This window comes from Thalia democratica, chromosome 5, assembly GCF_965202585.1.
Source record: "Thalia democratica chromosome 5, ktThaDemo2.hap1.1, whole genome shotgun sequence".
Lineage (NCBI taxonomy): Eukaryota > Metazoa > Chordata > Thaliacea > Salpida > Salpidae > Thalia > Thalia democratica.
The window spans coordinates 12,503,514-12,526,309 of record NC_139169.1 but is presented as its reverse complement, the minus strand read 5'-3'; the positions used below and the strand labels follow the sequence as shown (position 1 = coordinate 12,526,309).

Here is a 22,796-nt window from a genome sequence, read left to right as displayed (position 1 = left end):
TTTGGTAGCAAATTATTCAAACTTAATCAATAAATTACACATGTAAAACTAGATTAAATTTAATCATAGTAACATAAAAAGCAGGTCTGAAATTTTTGATGATATTTATAAAGACACTCAATCATCTAGTTTGTTATACTTATATTTCGAATATAGTCTTGGTCATCCTGCTTTAACATTTTAAATAAAAATTGTTAGAGATAAGAAAACAATTACTAACTCTGAATAAAAGTTTAAATAAATTTTCACTGCTAGATATAATTTTACAGATAATTTTTAGTTTATTTATCACTAATTTATACAAAGATTTTATTTTTTAAAAGCAAGAAAAAAATGCATATAATAGTCAAAATATAGTAAACATTTACATGCGTAAAAGTTTACATTAATTCTGTTTATAACTACACGACTACAGTACTATTCAGTATGATAAAAACTTGTTGAAACCAAATATCAAAACGAAATATAAAAGCAACTAGATTTTTATCATATTTTATTTTACCTTTATACCCTTTTTTTGCAAGAAATAAGTATCTATATGTTCATATATAATGTTTCTGGCGTAAAAATAAACTTATGGTTTTCAAAAAAGTAATTTTTTGTAACTTACTGGCGAAAACTACTAAACAATTCATGTAAGAACTTAAAAAACTTTATTTTAAGCAATAACAACAAACCGATTTTAAACTTTTTGTAAATTTAAATTAACAAAACTTGAGGATTTACTTTTTACTTGTACAAAATCTAATAAAAAAGTAGTTTTTGCTTGTACAAAATATAGTATTTAATATTACAACTTTAATATATATTTATTTTACTTTGTGTACTTTCTACGTTTTCAACAGCTCAACAAAAAAAATCATAAAATTTTCACCGGAAAAACTTTAACTAGTAAAAATTAAAAATTACAATTGTTAGCAGATATTATTCAGAGTATCCACAGAAGTTTTTAGAAGAAATAAATGTTTTTAAAGCAAGAAAATTTTAATTACAAACTTGAGATTGAAAAGGTAAAAATCAGACTAAAATATTTACAAGTTAAAATAGAGAAAGTTATAGCTAAAAATTGATACTATACAAACTTATTGAATTTTAAAAAGAACACTCAAGTGTCTTTAAAAAACTACATAGTACTTTACCCTCAGTCAGCACAGCCTTCACGGGTTTGGTCATATTATGTTTAACTTACGGTACTTTTAGTATTTTACATTTATAAAAAACTATATCTGCAACGTAACAGAAGTATCATGTAATAGTTTAACATTTTACAAACTTAATAACTAAGTCAATGTTTTAGGGGAATTAGTCTGCTTGTAAATGATTTTTTTTTTTTTAATATGTTTGTATTCAAAAAAAAAACTAATTGAGTGTAATTTCTAAAAAATAATTGTTTTTATTTTGTGGCAAAAATTTAAAAACAAAATACTGTTTTTACAGGAAAGAATTTTAGTTAATGTTTAGGTTAATTTTTTGAAAATATCTAAACATTTTTGAAGACACAATATTTTTTACTACCTCAATAAAAGTAATTAGTAAAGAACTAAATAAAAAACTGGTTTGCATAAATACTGCTATAAAAATTAGAGCTTTAAAACACAACTAATGTAAACGAAGTCTAATTAGTTAAGTTTAGAAAACAATAAGTTTAAACTAAACTTAAAACTTAATTTTCAACATAAAAATTTTGCGATTTTTAAGGTATAATAACGTTATATCACGAATCTAGTATGAAAGAATGATTAAAATAAATTCATATTAAAGAAAAACTGCGTTTCATAATACTTGAACATAGCCATCAAAATAGTTGTGTATCTGATAAACTACGTATTAAAATCCGAAGAAAAAATGCGTACTTTACAAGCAGTGCGTACTTTAACGACTTGAGACATACTCACTCTTTTTAACATGAAAATATCTCTCTACTGAAATAAGCTTGAAATGACTTTGCAAGTATTTTTTTTAAACATTTGTGTTTATTTAATAATTTTATTTGTTTCAAGAAAAAAATCATGCAAAGTATGTAATTTATAGATCCATTTCTTTATTTTTAATATGTACTTTGTAAAGTGATTGTTTGACGTTAGATATATTGAAAATGTTAATAGAATAATCTACTTTTTGGGTAAAAACAGTATTTTTTATATATAGTAAAGAAATAGTTTAAAACAGACTTATTAAAAAGTTTAGTGATGAATTTAATTTGTCTATTACGTTAAAAATAATAAGTATTTACTTACTATTCCAAAAGTGTATTTCTTAAATTGATAAAAACTGCTTACAATCAAAAAAATTCCTTTTTTGGAACTTATATTTTGTGGAACACAACTTCGTGTTAAATTTAAATAAATAGTAATTTTGTTTAAATTAAGTTTAAATAAAATTTAGTGGATAACAATACTGTCGAATAACAAGCTCGTACTTGTAATACAACTAAATATTAAACTGTATTGCTTAAATCAAGTAGTTTAATTCTATATATTCTTAGAATTATATTACTCTTTGGATTTTGAAAGTTGTTTAAGTAACGAAAATGAACAAATAAAATTAAACGGGTTGTGATTTTTAACCGAAATTATACTTACCTCAAACTTACATGTAAAAAGAAAGTTTAAAATATCAGATGTAGTACATATTATTACTTACTGCTAATACCAAGTTACGATTGTAATCAGATAACCAACTTTAAGACAAAATATCATAAAATAAAATTGGCTTTTATTTATCTTTGAAAGTTATTATTTTGCTTTTAGTTTAACCATAAAATTAAATAAGTACACTTTAGTTTATTTGTACATTATAAATATTTTCAAGTAAAACTTATGGTTTTGTTTATAAAAGTAGCTTAGGTTTTACTCAAGAATATAGATGGATGCTTGTTTATTTTAAAATCATGTCTTGCTGAGTAGTTTAAAAAAACTGATGTATAAAACGTATAAGCAACAGAAATAGAAAAAAGTTGAAACATAAAATGGGACTAAACTAAAATAAATTTAAAAAATACTTAGTTAGCCTTAAATCTTAGTGTACTACTTTTCAAATAAAATTTTTTTGTAATTACAAAGTATTTTTTTTCTCAAAACGTATTAATTACTACTATAACAAAGTAATAGTATTAAAAAATATAATAATTTTTATAAGAAAAATTTTAAAACTCTATAATGTAAAAGAAGATTTTAAATTCTAAAACATTGTAGAAAACATTAATAACAGTTGAAGCAATTATAATGAGAAACTAAACTATTTTTTTAGTATTTTAAGTATTATTTATTTTTGTATGAAATAAAACTTTGCTATTCATAAAAAATAACGCTTTCTACGCTTTAAGCTTATTTAGGAAATAAATCAAAGTATTAAGTGATAAAAAATAAAAACAAAATCTTTTAAACGTAAAATTAACTAAACGAAAAAAAAGTAAAGCTATTTTAACTTAAAACCAAAAATGTTGAATGTAAGAAGTATATTAATAAATAAATTGGAGTTTTTAAGATAAGTAACTCATAAAATTTGATTTCTAGATAATAGTTTGTTTTAACAAATATTTTTTAATATCAGTAAAGGCAGTCAACAAGCTAAAAAACGGATCATCAATTATAAGAGCACAGCTGTTTAATGTTGTACAGATCAAAAATGAGATTTAAACTATGTTTATGTAAAAAAATGTTTATTAAAATTAAAACAGTACAACTATGTATACTTCTTATTCAGTAAAACAATTTATTTTTACAAAGTTGTCTCAAATTTTTTATTTAAATCAGTAAAATAAAAGTATAAGTATGGTTAAGTCAAGTAAATATTAAGTAAAATCTATTAATACATAATTCAATAGTTTTTTAATCAAACTAAAATTTTAAAGTTAAAAAGTTTTTTGTTTTTGATTTGTAGTTTTTTTATGTTTGTTTTATATTATTAGTACACTACGTCAAAGTTAATAAAATTAAATATATTAAAAAACATAATACTTCTACAAGTGTTCATTAGTATCGTTTAAGTCGTAAAAGTTTTCTTTAGGTCTAATAAAAGCTGTATTCTCACTGTTTATTGACGAATTCTTTGATGTTTTGTAGCGTTCGATCATTATTGAATGAACTATGCTGTCTATATCTGTAAAGTTATTTTTTATAATTGTAATTTTATTTTATTTATTTTTTTAGATATAATATAAAAAAAGTGTTTTATATTAAAATTTTATATATATTTTTAGAGTAACATAAACCATTAGTAAAACTAGTTAAAAGCATAATGAAATTACAAATGCCTTACATTTTTTCTATGTCTAAATGTGAATTGCTGTCTAATTGTTTTAAATTAAGTAATTGTAGAAATGTTGTTTGGAAAGAAAGAATTTTTGGTGCCTCATGTTTGGCTCAATATCAAAATACGCAATTAAAATTAATTTTAACATATAAGTAAATTAGAGTAAAATAATCTAGATTTTTTAGAATAAAATGTCTTTTTATACTCTTTATTGTTCAAAAATTGACAACCTTAATGTATTGCCATAGTTTAAAAAAATTTAAATAACATTTTCGTTTTCTAAGTTTATTAAAAGTTTTACTTAACTAAAAAACACAACTTCAGAAATTAAACTTTACCTTAAGGTAAAATATAGAGGTTTATAAACTTTTATCTATCAAGCAAAGCATAATACAGAAACATTAATTAAACATAATGAAGTCTAAACTCTTTAAAACTCTTATTATTGTTCAAGATTTTAAATTTAAATTTAAGATTTTTTTTACAGTACGGCTTTTACTTAAATACTATTAAAAAATACAATATTTGAAATAACAATATTTGCTACAAGCCAGTCATTTAATATCTCTTAATTCTATAAACTAGAATAAAAATAAATTTTTATTTGTTGTTTCTTAGAGAACAGATAACCACAAAATACTATCTAATAACTTAAAATTTTAAAACTTTTATCTTATAAAGTATATTTTAAAGTAGGGATATATCAAAAGGTTATATATACGAGAGAAATAAAGGTTTAAAGTTTAACTTCTGTAATGAGTCATTAAATAAAAAGCTGAAGTGCATTTTATATGAAAACGTAGATTAAAGTTTAATAAAAAGTGTGTGACTACTTCATAAGTGGATAAAGATTAATTAAATTTAGATATTTTATTAAAAAGTACTTATCTTTGTTCAAAACTACTAGAAACACATACATTTTAACTTGTGTTTGTTAAATTCTAGTTTCCTACCTTTTTAAACTAAAAATTGCCCACTTGGCAGAATTAAAAATAAATGACTCTCCCCCCTAAATAAGTATCACCTCTTTAAAGCGATATAGCCCACTTTAAGAAACTCTGATTTAAAAACTTAAAAAATAAGATAAATTAGTTAATTATTAAAAAGAATGTATTTTGCTATGAATACTGTATTAAACACTGTTTCAATCAATTTAATCATAAAATAATTCAAATATTAATAAGTAGAATTAATAGAAATATTAATGTTTTTTAATCATTAACTACTTTATTTATACTACTTAAAAAAATAAAATATTTTTAGAAAAACCTTCATCATCTTCTTCTTTTATAATATTTTTATTTTTCTTCTTTCTTCTTTTCTTACAAACAAATAAATACCAGAATGAATGACAGCAGAAACATGATTGTTTGTAGTGGACTTTTTCTGATACCTGTTGGAAATATATTTATTAGTTACTTTTCTATAACACTTTTAATATTTATATTTTTTTTGAGATTAGTAAAACCTCAAATTATATTTTTTTTTAAGTTTTAATAAATTTTTATAGGTAATTAAACTTCATGGACATTTTCGAGGACTTGTGTAACTTACATTTATGTATAAATACAACATTTGGTTGTTGTATAACTATTTGAATTAACAGTTATAATTACAAAGTTAGAAAAAACTTCAGCAAAATTTATGCGCAGTAACTCAAAAATGATTAACATTTTTAAACTGTACTACAACTTTACACTACAGCTATTGTTGTATAAGTGTTTAAACAAACTGTAAGATTTATTAAAATAGAAAAAAGCAAAGCAAAACAAAAATTAAATACAGTCTTTCAAAAGTAATTAATATTTACAAAAATTGTTCAAAAAGAACAGTTCAGTGATTCTGAGATTATTTCAAAACTAGAGTTTTGCAGTGGCGTTACTACCAGTGTTCTTCAGTCAAAATTAACTATTCTACAAAGTGTCACAAACTTTGAGGAAATCCTGCGATTTCGCCTGCAGTATTTCGCATTTCTGCTCCAGGGAGTTGAGCTTCTCCTGATTCCTTTCCAACTGTGACGTAATAGACCTCCTGCAGATCTCAGTAAGCTCGTCAACCTGATCGTTCAGATCTTTGATCTCCAACTTCTTTCTCATTACCGGTTGTTCTTTTAAAGAATAATTTTTTAACCATATAACAAAACTTTAAATTAGTTTTTATAGCTGTTTCACTATTGTTGCTATGCAGCTTTGTCGTTTGTCAGATAAAACTTTATAAAATTTAAATGTAAATACAACGTTTTAGTTATAGTATGAAGAGAATGTTTATAAACACCAACTTTTTTCTTACAACTGGCTGTTCTTTTTTAAATAAATTTATTTTTGTTATTGTGGCTTCACAGCATCGTCAGTTTTATATTTTTGAAATATTTATGAACTTTAGTTTAAATATACTAAACTGATTATGCTATAGTCGAAATACTAAAATATATCGTATGTACATATATCTAATAACAGTAAGATATATCATAATTTTCTGTTAATATTGCTACACAGGTTCGTCAGTATTTTATACTTGAATAAAACGTTTTAAAATTTGAGCGTGCATATAAAGTATATTGTTTTATAAAAATTTTATTTTACAAAACGGTAAAATATTGATTTTCAAAGCTTTTTAAGATTTTAACTGATGTTTGATTACTTAAATATATATTATCGTTATAAATTTTAGTACTTATAGCTGTTGATATGTTTAATTAAACTTAAAATAACATTAAATAAACATTAAATCTAACCTATAACTTGTTGTTCTTCCTTTTTCTTCTTTTTGAACTTTTTCTTAAAAAAGTTTTTCTTCTTTTTCTTCTTTTTGCTTTCTCTGCGCTCTACTATTTTTGATTTGGTTCTTTTTCTTCTTACTTCAGGAGTTCCCAAGTAGTTTTTATTATCTATGTTTATTACTTTGGCTTTATTTATTTTTATTTCCATTAAAAAAATGCTACATACCTACAAACATATACAATTAGTTTATAGCTTTGTAAAGAATCTGTTAAAAGCTAATAAAAATATACAAAACCAAATTTAGCTTAAATACATTAAGATATAAAACTAAAAAAATAAAAAATTATCAATGGACTTTAATATGTTTCATACTAGTATAGCTTTGTTTTTGATAAAATTTACAGCAAATAATAGGTGAAATTATGGCAATTTCTAAAACTAAATTAAGCTTTAAAATGTCAAAACAAGTTGTATTTACTAAAAAAACATTAATAAATTTTGCTAGGCTTTGTTATATTATGTTATACTTGTCTGCAATAACATTTGTTTTGAAATATTACAACAACACTAACCTTTTGATGTACTCGAAACATCTTTTGGTTCTTGTGACGTAACATTTACTTCAGCAGGGCGTTCTATGACGTCATCACGAACCGAATCGGTGACGACGATTTCCGGAACTGCTGTAATGACGTCATCTTTGCTGTGACCCTTTATGACGTCATCTTGATTGTTATGACTAAGAGAAATCGTGCTCACAGCCTTCTTGAGAGTTTTGACTTTCTTCTTGAAAACATTCTTCTTTTTTATTTTATTCACACTCAGTTGAGATCCGCTGATGTTGATGGAGGAATGGCTCAACTTTTTGTTTTTCTTCTCCTCTCTGTTCAGCGTCAGCATGCTCACCGCGTTCCGCATCTCTTTCGCCCTCTTCTTGACAAAATGTTTCTTTCCTCTTTTCGGTGTTTCCCCGATAGTGTTAATGGTCAAGGTTGAAAAGTTTATATTTGAACCTTGAAGGTCGTCTTTGATGCATAGAGAGCTTTTGCTGGAACTGTTTAAGTTAGTTTCATCAACTTCAAACGGGTTGGTGTTGTCAAAACTCTTGTGAACTTCGATGTCATTGAGGTTCGAAGGCAATGTCTTGTTGCTGTTTTTGATCTGCTGCTCCAGTACTTTCGACGAAGACCTCAGCTTTATTATCTCCTCGCCTGTCTCGTTTTGCATCTTTTTCAGCCTTTTTTCCGCCGTTTTCAGCTTTTTCGCTTCGTTTTTTTCCTCCTTTTTCTGCTTTTTCAGTTCTTTTTCTTCTTTTTTGATTAGTTTTAACTGGAGTTTTTCTTCTTTTTTTATTCGCTTCAATTCAACTTTTTCTTCCTTCTTTATTTGTTTCAACTCTACTTTTTCTTTCTTTTTCAACTGCTTTAGTTTCAGTTTCTCTTCATCTTTGATTTTCTTAAATTCGATTTTTTCTTGTTCTTTTTGGTTTTTCTTAAGTTTTTTGTTGAGCTTTTTTTCTTTTTTAAGTTTTTTTTCTAACTCTTTTGATTTTTTTGGTTTTGTTTTGTCTGAACTATCCATTTTAAATTGCAGTTATAGTCTGTTCAATGTTTATTGGATTTTGACAAAAGTTTATTCAATTTATGATGAAAAATAAAGCATTTTGTTTAAGAGTTGAAATAGTTTTAAAACAGCTAGCTATGTCATATATTTTTTTTTATATTTAAGCAAAAACTTTTTTTGGTCTCTTAATAAGCAACAGTGAGATGTTTTGATAAAACAAAAGCGTTAAGTGTTGTTTACTTTATCACCACTTATAATATAGCTAAAAGCTACATTACTTTCAATAAAAATTGTGTTTTCAACACAAGTTTGTATACGTATTATATTAAAAGGTTACACTTATTATACAACACCAAGTATAACACTTAAATTCTATTAAAAACATATTTTTTTTATTTATATAACGCATCGTATTTAGTAAACTGATTTCAATCTAAGACTTGAGAGAATTAAAACATTCAAGTCATTCAAATCAATAAACAGGTAAAGTTTTTCTTTTTAAATCGTAAAACGATCACATAACACAACATAAAAGTGTAGTATTTACAGGTTATTTGGTATATTTCGTTAAATTAATGCTGTAAAAGTTTAATAAAACCTTCTTAATAAAACAAAACCATTTTAAATTCAAAATTCAATATCTAAAACAAATTTGAATACGCTAAACACTATAAACTGTTTACGATAAAAAGTACTCTAATATTAATTAGTGAATAGCCTTATATTTCCATTAAATTAATTTTGTTGTTTTTAGCTAAAATTTCACACTTAATAGATGTTAAATTTATCAAAATGGTAAAAACTTTTAAAACTAATTTTGTTTAAAATTTTGACTGAAAAAATTTGTTTAAAGTAGCAACAATTTGTCATGTGTAACGAATGATTACATAATTCATATATTTTAAATAAAGATAGAAAGCTATAAATTTCTTTGTAAAACAAAATTTTACTAGCTAAATATCATTTCAAAGAATAAATTATACATTGTTTTAAAACATACAAAACTGCTTTATATAAACAATTAATGTTATACAAGTAAAAAGTTTAGAGTTTATTCTTAAACAACACTGTTTTATAAGCCTAAAATAAATATATTCAAAAAAACACTCAACAACAATTTTTTTTTTTCAAGTTAAACATAATAGACCGCTTATAAATGTTATATTTATCTTAAAACAAATTAAATAACCCAAAAAACAGATTATAGTTTAACAGCATTTAACATAAAAACATAAAAAAATTTTTTACATTGACATAATTGCCTTAAAAAAAGTAAAGTAAGTACTAATTAAGTATGGTATATAGAAAAATATAAAACAACTGGTTTTAAGTTGACTAAAACATAGTAAAGCTTAATAAACCTAATGAACTTTAACTTGAAACTAACATATTAGATGTTAATCTTGCCTATCAAGAGCAACAAAATGAAGTGATATATATTTCGCTTCAAGCATCAAACTTTTTTCTCAATTTTCTCCCACCTTTTTTCGCATGAAATCACCGAAGCGTATCAACAGGTTTCACGTTTCTGAATTTCTTGAATTTCTTAATTACATACAAGTTTATATGAAATAATTGACTTAAGCTATGATGTTAAAACTGTTTTTAAAACTTTTTGAATTCAAACTTTAGTAATTTTAGGTTCTTATAAGTTAAACTAAGGCATAAACACTTTGTTACAGTTGTTAGTATTTTAGAAAACTTAAATTCGTTACAGCAAAACACTATATAGTTTATATTGGTACTTAAAAAAAAATAATTAAAATACTATAATTTTCGTTTATATAAACCTACTCAAAAAAAGTTAGTTCTAAAGCACTAAAAATTAAAGAAACCAATAATTTCTATAAATAAGTGCTAATTAAATCTAATTTACCTACTTTTTTGATCTATAATAAATGATCTATAAAACAAAGCTACTAATTCTGACCAGCTATTAAAAAAAACTCCTTTCTATAACTCAGCTGCCAAACAAAAAGTTGCGGAAAGTAAATAAACAAATAGATTTCAAGTGTATTCTACTTTCCGGTTCCTTAACTGTTTTGTCGTAATATTTTTACTGTTATGCCGAGTAATAAAGTTTATATGAAAATATTGCAACACTGTTTTGCTGCATTTATATTAGTTGATTAAGATTTTTGTTTTTTAAATTAAACGTTTTCTACCGTTTTAAAACTACAACAATATTCTATATTTGAAAAACATTAAACTGTATTTAAAATTTACATAATTATGTTAAACTAATCAAAGTAATATAGTTAAAAAATGTTTTTTATAATTTAAGTATTTTCTGCTGAAGTTTAACAAAATTTTCCATTCTGTATAGCAACTAAAAAATCTTTTGATTATGTTATTATAATAGAAATTTTTCAAAAAAATAATTTGGAAAAAAACAATACAAAGCACTAGTATATATTTTTATTACATATATTTAAACTTTTTTTAAAATCAAAACTAATCTAAACTGATTCAACGACTAAATGAAAATATTGCAACACATTTTTGCAGCATTAGTTTTAGTTGATGTAAAATTTTGTTTTGTTAGTAAAAAGTTTTCTACTGTTTTGAAACTATAATAACATTATATAATAAAAAAATGTAAATTGTACTTAAAATTTAATAAGTTATCTTAAACAAATCAAAGTTAATTAAGTTTAAAAATGTTTTATTTAATTTAAATATTTTCTGGTGAAGTTTAACAGTTTTTATATTTAACTTAGAAACTATAAAATTAGTTGAATTTATTTTAATAATGAAAATTAATAAAAATAAATTAGAAAGAATAATACAAAGTTTTAGTATGTATATATTTTCTATAGCATAAGTCAAATCTAAATTTAATATCAAAACTAACATAAACTACTTAAACTTGTCAAAGTTTACAAAAGAAAAATTTTAAATTTTTTAAAGTAAAATATGTTTTTTTGCTTAACTTTTTAAACGTAAGCACAACTAAGTAAACTAACTGAAGTTCAAATGACAGATTTTTGAATTTCTAATAAAATAGAAAAAACATTACTGTATTAAAAAAAAAGTTTTTAAGTCTAAATTACTGAAGCAGTAGTAAATCTAATCAATCTATATTGATTTATTTTGCTTCAGAGTACATACGTTTTAATAAAATTTAACATTGGAAGTAGTAGAATTAAATATTACAAATTACTCATCTAGTTAATTAGATTTAAATATGTATTTTAGGGAAAGCACAACATTATATTTATTTCTAAAACAAGCTATGAAACAAACGTACAAATAAATACATAGTTAAAAGTTTTATATATAATATAGGATATTACCTACTATGTAACATTTTTCTCAAGGTAAACATTTAAAAATTTTCTGTTTCATTTGGTATCATTACCTGATAATTAAACTATTTTTCAAAACCAACCAAACAAATAGCACATAACAAAACATTTGTGTGTTTTTTACTTAACCTAACTTTTTCTCTAAGTAGTAAAGCATAAGAATAATAACAGAGTAGAAGGTTTGTTTGCAATAGAATCTATTACCTTATATAAGTTATTTCTCAAGATAAACCATTAAATGTTATATTAAAAACAATTGAATCGGAATTTGTTATTTGCTAAATATTTTCGTTCTAAAAGTAAAGCATAAAAATGAGTTTAGTTTTTAAATTATTTTAACTATAAAACTTATTTGTTAAACTTATTTGTGCATTGTAAAAAATATTTACATACAATTTATCATTAGAAAATATTCTATATCAAATAAGTATGATAAATTGTTATTAACTTTAAATTTGAATATCTTCTTTAATTACTATTTTATATTGTATTATGAATTTCTTACTCAAACGTGTACTAGAATCTAACAATTAGTTTAACTCAGTGTTTTAATAGGTATGTAAACAAAATGTTTAGTGTTTATTTACCTAACTAGACTCGTAGTTTACAGAACAATCGTTTAACTTTAGTCATTTCAAAACTTTTTCTTTTGTAACTTTAATAAATAAAATCATATTTCTACGGGGTGTTAACAAAGTAGAATTATAACTTTAAAAATTAATAATCTCTTATCGTATAAATGTTTTCGTAAAAAGCAAAATACAAAATAAACCATTCTTAGATATGTTTAGCCCTATTTTCTACTTTTAAAACAAAAAATATTAATAAATATGAAATTATTTCTTGAGCTTTAAGCTACAAGGATATTTTTCTTTCTAACTTAAGCTGCCTGTATTTATTTGGTTGTGGTTTCAAAATTAAATTTTTAAACTTTTGGTAAACTTCTTGACTAATTTTAAGTTTTATACGAAATGTTTTTACCTTTAACTTTTTACATAAGTGTATATATATATATATAAGCAAAGTAAAAATTAAAAAAAAACAATTCCTTTTTTTTGATAAATTACAGTAGTGAACACAAAGTTTAAGAAGAACATATTAAACTTTGTTTTAATTTATTTTATATAATACAAAACACGGAATATAACGTAAATAGTATTTGCACAACTTTTATACTTTACAAGTACAAACGAGTATTTAAAATTCTAAAGTATCTATTTATTTGAAAATTATTTAAATAACGTTAATGTTAAGATTATTAACAATTTATACTTTGTTTGAAAATCCAACGGTTTTTTTGTATACTAACTAGCTTTTTAATATGTGCTTAAAAGTAGTATTTATATCAAGCTATGATTTCTAATGAAACATGCACAAAAAAAAAGACATTCAAATAACTACAGTTTTTTTATTGATTTAAACAAAACTAAAGGAATAATATTCTGTGAAACATTAATAATTAAAAAAACAAATTTTTTTGATAATGAGAACACACTGATAAAAATTGATCTACTTAAAAAGTATTGTTCATTGATTATATTTTTTACCTTTATTAGTATGATTAATACTTTTTTTCTTTTGAAAGTTGTTTGATTGAATAATGTTACATACAGATATACATGTTAATAACTTGCTACTTTTAAAGTAAGTGCTTTTGTAATTGTTTACTACTGCAAGTAATTAACTTTAAAACTTACGAGATATTTACTTATTTCAACTTGATTTTTATTTAATATTAACATTTTATTTCAATAATTTGTAAAACTTGTGTAGTAGAGATGTAAAGGTCACTTAATGCATTTATCTATATCTGAAAAATTGTGTCAGTTATAAATAAATGTCACTTATGTTAAATAAATATTTTTATCTGTTTTTATGGTAAATTAGCAAGCTAGTTTAAAAAAATCACAAGCTATACTGCAAAGACAAATTACTTTTTCTATAAAGCTCTGAATGCCTCTATCACCCATTTGATATACATTTAATATTTTACCAAACTAAACTATTTATTTAACATCAAAATAAAAACAACTAAAAGAATAAGCACCAGAAAACTAAAAAAATAACTAAATATAATAATATATATAATATTTAAACAGCCTTTTTCTACTTGTAACTAATAGAACTAATACCCTCTGAAATGTCCCTTAGACTCCTAGATTTTTCATATGTCTCAAAATTAATTTGATATTTATATACAAGAAGCATTATCAAAACAATAAATATTTCCCATTAACATGTTCAAAAAAATATAAAGTTAATTGAAATGAGAAGTTAAAAAATTACTTTAAATATATAAACTCGATACAAACATAAAACATGATAACTGTACCAAACCAAAAACATTTTTGGTAGTTCAAATTTGTTTTAGTTTTCACAATCATTCTTTAATCCAAGTTTTTATATAATGTAAAATTAAACTTTACAAGATAACTAAAACTAACCAGCTTATCATTTGCTGTACAAACCTATATTAACTTTAATGATAATAAACAAAATATGTAACAAAAAAAATTAACTTACACAAAAGTGTATTAGTCACATTAATACATAGATAACGTTTAAGTATTTTTCCAAAGGTGAGTTTATTAGTATTCAAATGGCAACTGAACTAAATGACCCAACTGTATCGACTGAACCCATTCAAAAGGTTGGACCCAAAACTCCGCAAAAACCACAAGGAAACCAAAACAATGAAGGGAAACCAACATCCCTGGTTCGGCGTCTCGTTCAAAAGCTCAAAAGACCATTTTCGGATTCTAGTGTTTGTCAAGGCACCAAAGTACCCGAAAAAAAAGAACCGAAACCAATTAAATCGAACTTAGCTTTGGAAGGTCAAAAATTTCCCTTGCCTGCGGTCTTGCCGAAACCAATTATACGAGCACGCAAGCGGAAAAAAAGAGTCCTTAGGAATCCCCTTCAATGGTATGAAGAGGACTTCGACTACGTTTCGGACGACCATTTCGAAGAACCAGGCCCACGACTCGGCCCTATACCAAAATTCTTCGGACTGCCCGGGTCGAAACGGTTCAAGCGTGAAGAAATCCTGGAAGCGGAGTGCCCACTTTGTCTCAACAAAGTCGCTGACCGGTGCGTCAAGTGTGAAAAGGACGGAATGGGCGAATGCAGGCCGACCAACTTCGGCTGCGACCATTTTTACCATTTGCACTGCATTTGCAGTTTTGACGATTGCGTTGTGTGGGCAGATCACTGCCTCGTTTGTGAAGATTGAATGTTTGTTATGTTAATTTACATTGACTTTCTTCAACTTGAGTTTTTTCAGTTTTTTAGTTCGTTTGATTTTTATAAATTGCTGTTTAATTTAGAATAAATTGTGTTTGTTTGAATAAATTACAAAAGTTTGTTTTAAACTCTTTATGCATAGTAAAGTGTATTTGAATTAATAAATGAAAAATTTAAACCCTTTTTCGCTATCATTTAAAAATTTAACATAACGTTTAATAAAAAATATTTTATTAATTTCCACTGTTGCAAGAGCAAAATAACATTATAATAATAGTACTTGAAAGTGAAAATAGTTGAGTTATTCTTAAATATTAAAAGAACTAGTATTATAAAACTTAATATAAAATAATATCGGGTACATAAAATACGCACAAGTTAAATATCACAGTTACTACATAGTAGACTAGTAAATTTTATTACAAAATAGACAAGTCTACTTGAAATTTGATTAAATACGTCTATAAGTTAGTACATTTTTACTTGTTTGTCCACTTACTTAAGCTTTCAAAATAAAATGTTGTTTGCCGTTTAAACAGCGTTTACAAACAAGGATCTTTAAAACCAACTTTTTTTTCATTTCACACGTAAAGACTAAAAGCACGGTTAACGTGCTAATTTTTGAGTTAAGAATATAATTTTTATCGCTGAACTTTTTAAACGTAAGCACAGTTTAGTAAACTAACTGACGTTAAAATGACAGGTTTTCGAATTTCTAATAAAGTAGGAAAATAATACTGTATTAACAAAATACTTGCTTATAAATCTAAATTGTTTAAGCAGTAGTAAACTTAACTATCTGTATAAATTTATTTTGCTTAAAAGTTTATATATTTTTGAAATCTGAATATTGAAAGTTGTAGTACAAAATATATCAATTACAAATTACAGTTCAAGTTGATTAGTTCTAAGTATGTATTTTAGGTAAAGGCACAACACGAAATCTATAGAACAAACGTATAAATAGATAAAAGGCACACGTTTTGTATGTAATATAGTACCATATATAATATTTTTTTCTCAAGATAAAGCACTATAATAAAAACAGATATAATTTTATTTTTGTATCATTACCTACTAATTAAATAATTTTTCGAATTAAAGCAAACAAATAGTAATTAACAAAGTAATTTGAAATAGAGTTTTTTTACTTGCTACCTAATTTTTTACTTTAAGTAATAAAGCATAGAATAAACGCAGATTAGAAGTTTTGTTTGCAATAGAACCTTTTACCTATATAATAAGTTGATTATCAAAATAAACCATATAAATACTATATGAAAAATTGAAAAGGAATTTTTAAATTATTTAGTAATTTTTCTCCTAAAATATAGTATAAAAACAAATTTAGTTTTTAAAACATTGTTTGCAATAAAATTCATCTATGGATTGCTCGATAGCTTATTTGTTGTAGAAAAAATTTCTTAATGAATAAGTATGGTAATTTATTGTTAACTTTAAGTTTAAATAATAACTTTTGTTGTTTTTTTATATTTTGTAAAGAACTGTTATTCTCAAGCATGTACTATATTCTAAATATTTGTTTGAAAATGTTTTTATTAGATATGAAAATAACATTCAAATATATTGAATAAGCCGTTTATCGCTTGGTAATGTTTTAATAAACGAAAGTACTAGTGAATTGAAAGCGTGTTATTTGTTCATTTTTAAGACAGTGGAAGCAATATTGTACTTTTTACAATAATTTTGTTATATTTGAATATAACATTATACTGTTCATTTGCTAAAATAGACCTTTAATTTATAAAGCAAAGTTTTAACTTTTGTCTTTTTTCTTTTGTTTAGTTTTGTATTTTTATTCTGAAAAAATTTCTACAGCGCGTTATCCAATTAAAAAATAAACTTCACAATTTAGTAAACTCTTATTTTAATTGTTTCGTAAAAATAAAATACAACAAAAAAAACCGTTCTTAGCAACTTATAATAACATTTTCTCTTAAAAAAACGTAAATATTTTAAAAAAATGTATATTTTAAACTATCAATATATGTTTATATTTTAAAATACAGCTAACTAGTTGAGGACTGAATATAAAATGTTTAACATTTTTGTAAGTTTTTCAACTAATTTCAAAGTTTTACTTTCAAAACTGCTTTTTTTTTTACTTTCAAAACTTAAAACTTTAACATAAAAGTATATTTGAAAGCATAATAAATGTTCAAAAAATAATCAAATCTAACGTTTTTGTAAAATAACAGTAATGCACACAAGACTTAAGATGAAAAAATTAAACTTTGGTTTGATTTATTTACATAATACAAAACACAAAAAATAAACTGAATAGTATTTTTCATACTTTGCAAGTACATACGTAGTTTTATAATTTTAAAGTAAATATCTAACTAAACTCTGTTTTTAAAGTTATTTAATTATCGTTATAAAAAGAATTGTTGATGTAATTGAAATTTCATTCAATTTTTGTATGATAACTAGTTTTTTGATATGTACTTAAAAGTAAGATTTATATCAAGCTATGATTTCTAGTTTACCATGCACAAAAAATAACAGAAAAGTAACTAAAGTCTTTTATATCCTTTAAACAAAATTAAAGGAAGAATTTTTTATTAAATACTCACAAAACTTTTTAATAACGTGAATACACTAATAAAAATTGATCTAGTCAGAAAGTTTTTGTTCATTGATTACAATTTTACCTTTGCTTGTTTAATTTACACAATTTACTTTTTTGTATTACAACTTTGACATATGAATAATTTTACACACATATACATGTTAGCAACTAAGTACTTTTAATAATAATTCTTTTTTAATTGCCTACTACGCAGAGTAATAAAATTTTTAAGTGTATTAGGCTAATTTTAACTTGAGTTTTGCGTTATATATAATATTTTACTATAATAATTTCTGAAACTTTTGTATTAAAGCTCTTGAAGTTGTTTAACATCTATATCTGAACATTTGTGTCAGTTAGAAGTAAGTGTTATGTAAGTTTTAAATATGTAGTTTTTATAAATTCATTTTGGTAAATTAGCAAGCTAGTTTAAATAAATACAACCTGTATTGCAAACACAAAGTATGACTGTTAACTTTCTCTATAAAGCTCTGAAAACCTCTATCACTGATTTGGTATACATTAAATTTTTTCAAAACTTAACCATTGATTTTACAAACAAGTAAAAACAACTACAAAAATAAGCACTAGAAATTAAAAAATAACATCATATATATATTTATATATGTGTGATAGATATACAGGTTTTTTCTTTTAAAAACTTATAAAAATAATACAGATCTGAAATGTACCTTAGACTTTTAGGTTTTTTATGTACCTTAATTTTATTTTATAGTTTTATACAAGAAGTATTGTTAAAACAATTATTTTTCATTATAATTCGTACATGTCCAAAATATATCTGCCATTGAAACCTAATTGAAAGTAGAAGTCAATAAAATGACTTTTTATAAATCAACTCAAGACAAACGTAAAACGTTAACATAGATCCTACTTAATCAAAAGCATACTTAGTAGTTTGAAACTGTTTTGGTTTTCACAATCATTCTTTAATTTAAGTTTTTTTGTAATAGAAAATTAAACTTAAATAAAGCAAGTAGAATGAACCAGCATACCATTTGGTGTATAAACCTAAGCTAAATAAATAACTTTAATAATTAAAATATAAAGTAATTAAAAAAGTTAACTTACTCAAAATTGCATCAGTTATCATAAGAAACACTAGTACATAGATAAAACCTAACCATTATCTTTCAACGTTTACAAGTACTAAAATGGCAACTGAACCAAGTGACCCAACTGTATCGACTGAACCTACTTAAAAGATTGGACCCAAAACCCCGCAAAAACTACAAGGAAACCAAAACAACGAAGGGAAACCACCATCCCTGGTTCGGCGTCTCGTTCAAAAGCTCAAAAGACCATTTTCGGATTCCAGTGTTTGTCAAGGCACCAAAGTACCCGAAAAAAAAGAACCGAAACCAATTAAGTCGGACTTTGCTTTGGAAGGTCAAAAATTTCCCTTGCCTGCGGTCTTGCCGAAACCAATTATACGAGCACGCAAGCGGAAAAAAAGAGTCCTTAGGAATCCCCTTCAATGGTATGAAGAGGACTTCGACTACGTTTCGGACGACCATTTCGAAGAACCAGGCCCACGACTCGGCCCTATACCAAAATTCTTCGGACTGCCCGGGTCGAAACGGTTCAAGCGTGAAGAAATCCTGGAAGCGGAATGCCCACTTTGTCTCAACAAAGTCGCTGACCGGTGCGTCAAGTGTGAAAAGGACGGAATGGGCGAATGCAGGCCGACCAATTTCGGCTGCGACCATTTTTACCATTTGCACTGCATTTGCAGTTTTGACGATTGCGTTGTGTGGGCAGATCACTGCCTCGTTTGTGAAGATTGAATGTTTGTTATGTTAATTTACATTGACTTTCTTCAACTTGAGTTTTTTCAGTTTTTTAGTTAGTTTGATATTTATAAGTTGTTGTTTAATTTAGAATAAATTGTGTTTGTTTGAATAAATTACAAAAGTTTGTTTTAAACTCTTTATGCATAGTAAAGTGTATTTGAATTAATAAATGAAAAATTTAAACCTTTTTTCGATATCATTTAAAAAGTAAACATAACGTTTAATAAAAAATTATTTTATTAATTACCACTGTTGCAAGAGCAAAATAACATTATATTAATAGTATTTGAAAGTGAAAATAGTTGAATTGTAAAATAACTACTTTAAGAGTTAAAGCTTGTGTTTAATGTTTCTTAAAATTTAAAAGAACTAGTGTTATAAAACTTAACATAAAATAATATCGTGTTCATAAAATATGCACAAATTAAATATCACAGTTATTACACAGTAAACTAGTAAGTTTTATTACATAATAGACTAGTCTACTTGAAATTGCTAAGTTGATTAATTAGGCCTACAAATTAGTACCATTTCACTTATGTGTCCACTTGCTTAAGCTTTCAAGATAAAATGTTGTTTGCCGTTTAAACAGCGTTTACAAACAAAAATCTTTAAAACCAACCTTTTTTTCATTTCATACGTAAAGACTAAAAGCACGGTTAACGTGATAAATTTTGACTTAGGAATTTAATTTTTATCGCTGAACTTATAAAACGTAAGCACAGTTTAGTAAACTAACTGACATTCAAATGACAGGTTTTTCAGTTTCTACCTAAGTAGGAAAAATAATACTCTATTAACAAAATACTTGCTTATAAATCTAAATTGTTTAAGCAGTAGTAAACTTAACTAATGTGTATAAATTTATTTTGCTTCAAAGTTCATATATTTTTGAAATTTAAATGTTTAAAGTTGCCGTACTAAATATATCAATTACAAATTACAGTTCTAGTTGATTAGTTCTAAGTATGTATTTTAGGTAAAGGCACAACACGAAATCTATAGAACAAACGTTTAAATAGATAAAAGGTAAAGGTTTTGTATGTAATATAGTACCATATATATAATATTTTTTTCTCAAGATAAAGCACAATAATAAAAACAGATATAATTTTTTTTTCGTATCATTACCTACTAATTAAATAATTTTTTCGAATTAAAGCAAACAAATAGTAATTAACAAAATCATTTGAAATAGAGTGTTTTACTCGCTACCAATTTTTTTCTTTAAGTAATAAAGCGTAGAATAAACGCAGATTAAATGTTTTGTTTGTAATAGAACCTTTTACCTATACAATAAGTTAATTACCAAAATAAATCATATAAATATTATATGAAAAAAAATATTTGAAATAGAATTTTTAAATTATTTAGTAATTTTTCTCCTAAAATATAGTATAAAAACAAATTTAGTTTTTAAAACATTGTTTGCAATAAAATTCATCTATGGATTGCTCGATAGCTTATTTATTGTAGAAAAATATTTCTTAGTGAATAAGTATGGTAGTTTATTGTTAACTTTAAGTTTAAATAATAACTTTTGTTGTTTTTTATATTTTGTAAAGAACTGTTATTCTCAAGCATGTACTATGTTATAAATATTAGTTTAAATAAGTTTTTATTAGATATGAAAATAATATTATACTGTTCATTTGCTAAAACAGACCTTTAGTTTATAAAGCAAAGTTTTAACTTTTGTCTTTTTTCTTTTGTTTAGTTTTGTATTTTTATTCTGAAAAAATTTCTACAGCGCGTTATCCAATTAAAAATTAAACTTCACAATTTAGTAAACTATTATTTTAATTGTTTCCGTAAAAATAAAATACAACAAAAAAAACGTTCTTAGCAACTTAAAATAACATTTTCTCTTAAAAAAACATAATTATTTAAAAAAATGAATATTTTAAACTATCAATATATGTTTCTATTTTAAAATACAGTTAATTAGTTGTGGTCTAAATATAAAATGTTTAACATTTTTGTAAGTTTCTCAACTAATTTTAAAGTTTTACTTTCAAAACTTCTATTTTTTTACTTTCAAAACTTAAAATTTAACATAAAAGTATATTTAAAAGCATAATAAATGTTCAAAAAATAATCAAATCTAACGTTTTTGTAAAATAACAGTAATGAACACAAGATTTAAGTTGAACAAATTAAACTTTGGTTTGATTTATTTACATAATACAAAACACAAAAAATAAACTGAGTAGTATTTTTTATATATTTAATACTTTGCAAGTACATACGTAGTTTTAAAATTTTAAAGTAAATATCTAACTAAACTCTGTTTTTAAAGTTATTTAGTTATCGTTATAAAAAGAAATGTTGATGTATTTGACATTTCATTCAATTTTTGTATGATAACTAGTTTTTTGATATGTACTTAAAAGTAAGATTTATATCAAGCTATGATTTCTAGTTTACCATGCACAAAAAATAACAGAAAAGTATTTAAAGTTTTTTATATCCTTTAAACAAAATTAAAGGAAGAATTTTCTATTAAATACTCACAAAACTTTTTAATAACGTGAATACACTAATAAAAATTGATCTAGTCAGAAAGTTTTTGTTCATTGATTACAATTTTACCTATGCTTGTTTAATTTACACAATTTACTTTTTTGTGTTGTAAGTTTGATATCTGAATAATTTTACACACATATACATGTTAGCAACTAAGTACTTTTCATAATAGTTCTTTTTTAATTGCCTACTACGCAGAGTAATAAAATTTTTAAGTGTATTAGGCTAATTTTAACTTGAGTTTTGCGTTATATATAATATTTTACTATAATAATTTCTGAAACTTTTGTATTAAAGCTCTTGAAATTGTTTAACATCTATATCTGAACATTTGTGTCAGTTAGAAGTAAGTGTTATGTAAGTTTTAAATATGTAGTATTTATAAATTCATTTTGGTAAATTAGCAAGCTAGTTTAAATAAATACAACCTGTATTGCAAACACAAAGTATGACTGTTAACTTTCTCTATAAAGCTCTGAAAACCTCTATCACTGATTTGGTATACATTAAATTTTTTCAAAACTTAACCATTGATTTTACAAACAAGTAAAAACAACTACAAAAATAAGCACTAGAAATTAAAAAATAACATCATATATATATTTATATATGTGTGATAGATATACAGGTTTTTTCTTTTAAAAACTTATAAAAATAATACAGATCTGAAATGTACCTTAGACTCTTAGGTTTTTTATGTACCTTAATTTTATCTTATAGTTTTATACAAAAAGTATTGTTAAAACAATTATTTTTCATTATAATTCGTACATGT

The 22,796-nt window shown here is 24.0% G+C and overlaps 1 protein-coding gene across 1 annotated transcript; it reads right to left on the bottom strand.

Moving 5' to 3' along the window:
• Positions 1-3,915: 3,915 nt before the first annotated feature.
• Positions 3,916-13,815, bottom strand: LOC145836252 (uncharacterized). Its single transcript, XM_082944071.1, has 6 exons — positions 13,780-13,815; positions 7,547-8,465; positions 6,989-7,141; positions 6,186-6,361; positions 5,524-5,647; positions 3,916-4,101 (listed from the first exon to the last, which is right to left on the bottom strand). The coding sequence occupies exons 1-6, from the start codon at positions 13,813-13,815 to the stop codon at positions 3,962-3,964; spliced, it is 1,548 nt and encodes a 515-aa protein (XP_082800197.1). The 3' UTR covers positions 3,916-3,961.
• Between the last annotated feature and the right edge of the window lie 8,981 nt (positions 13,816-22,796).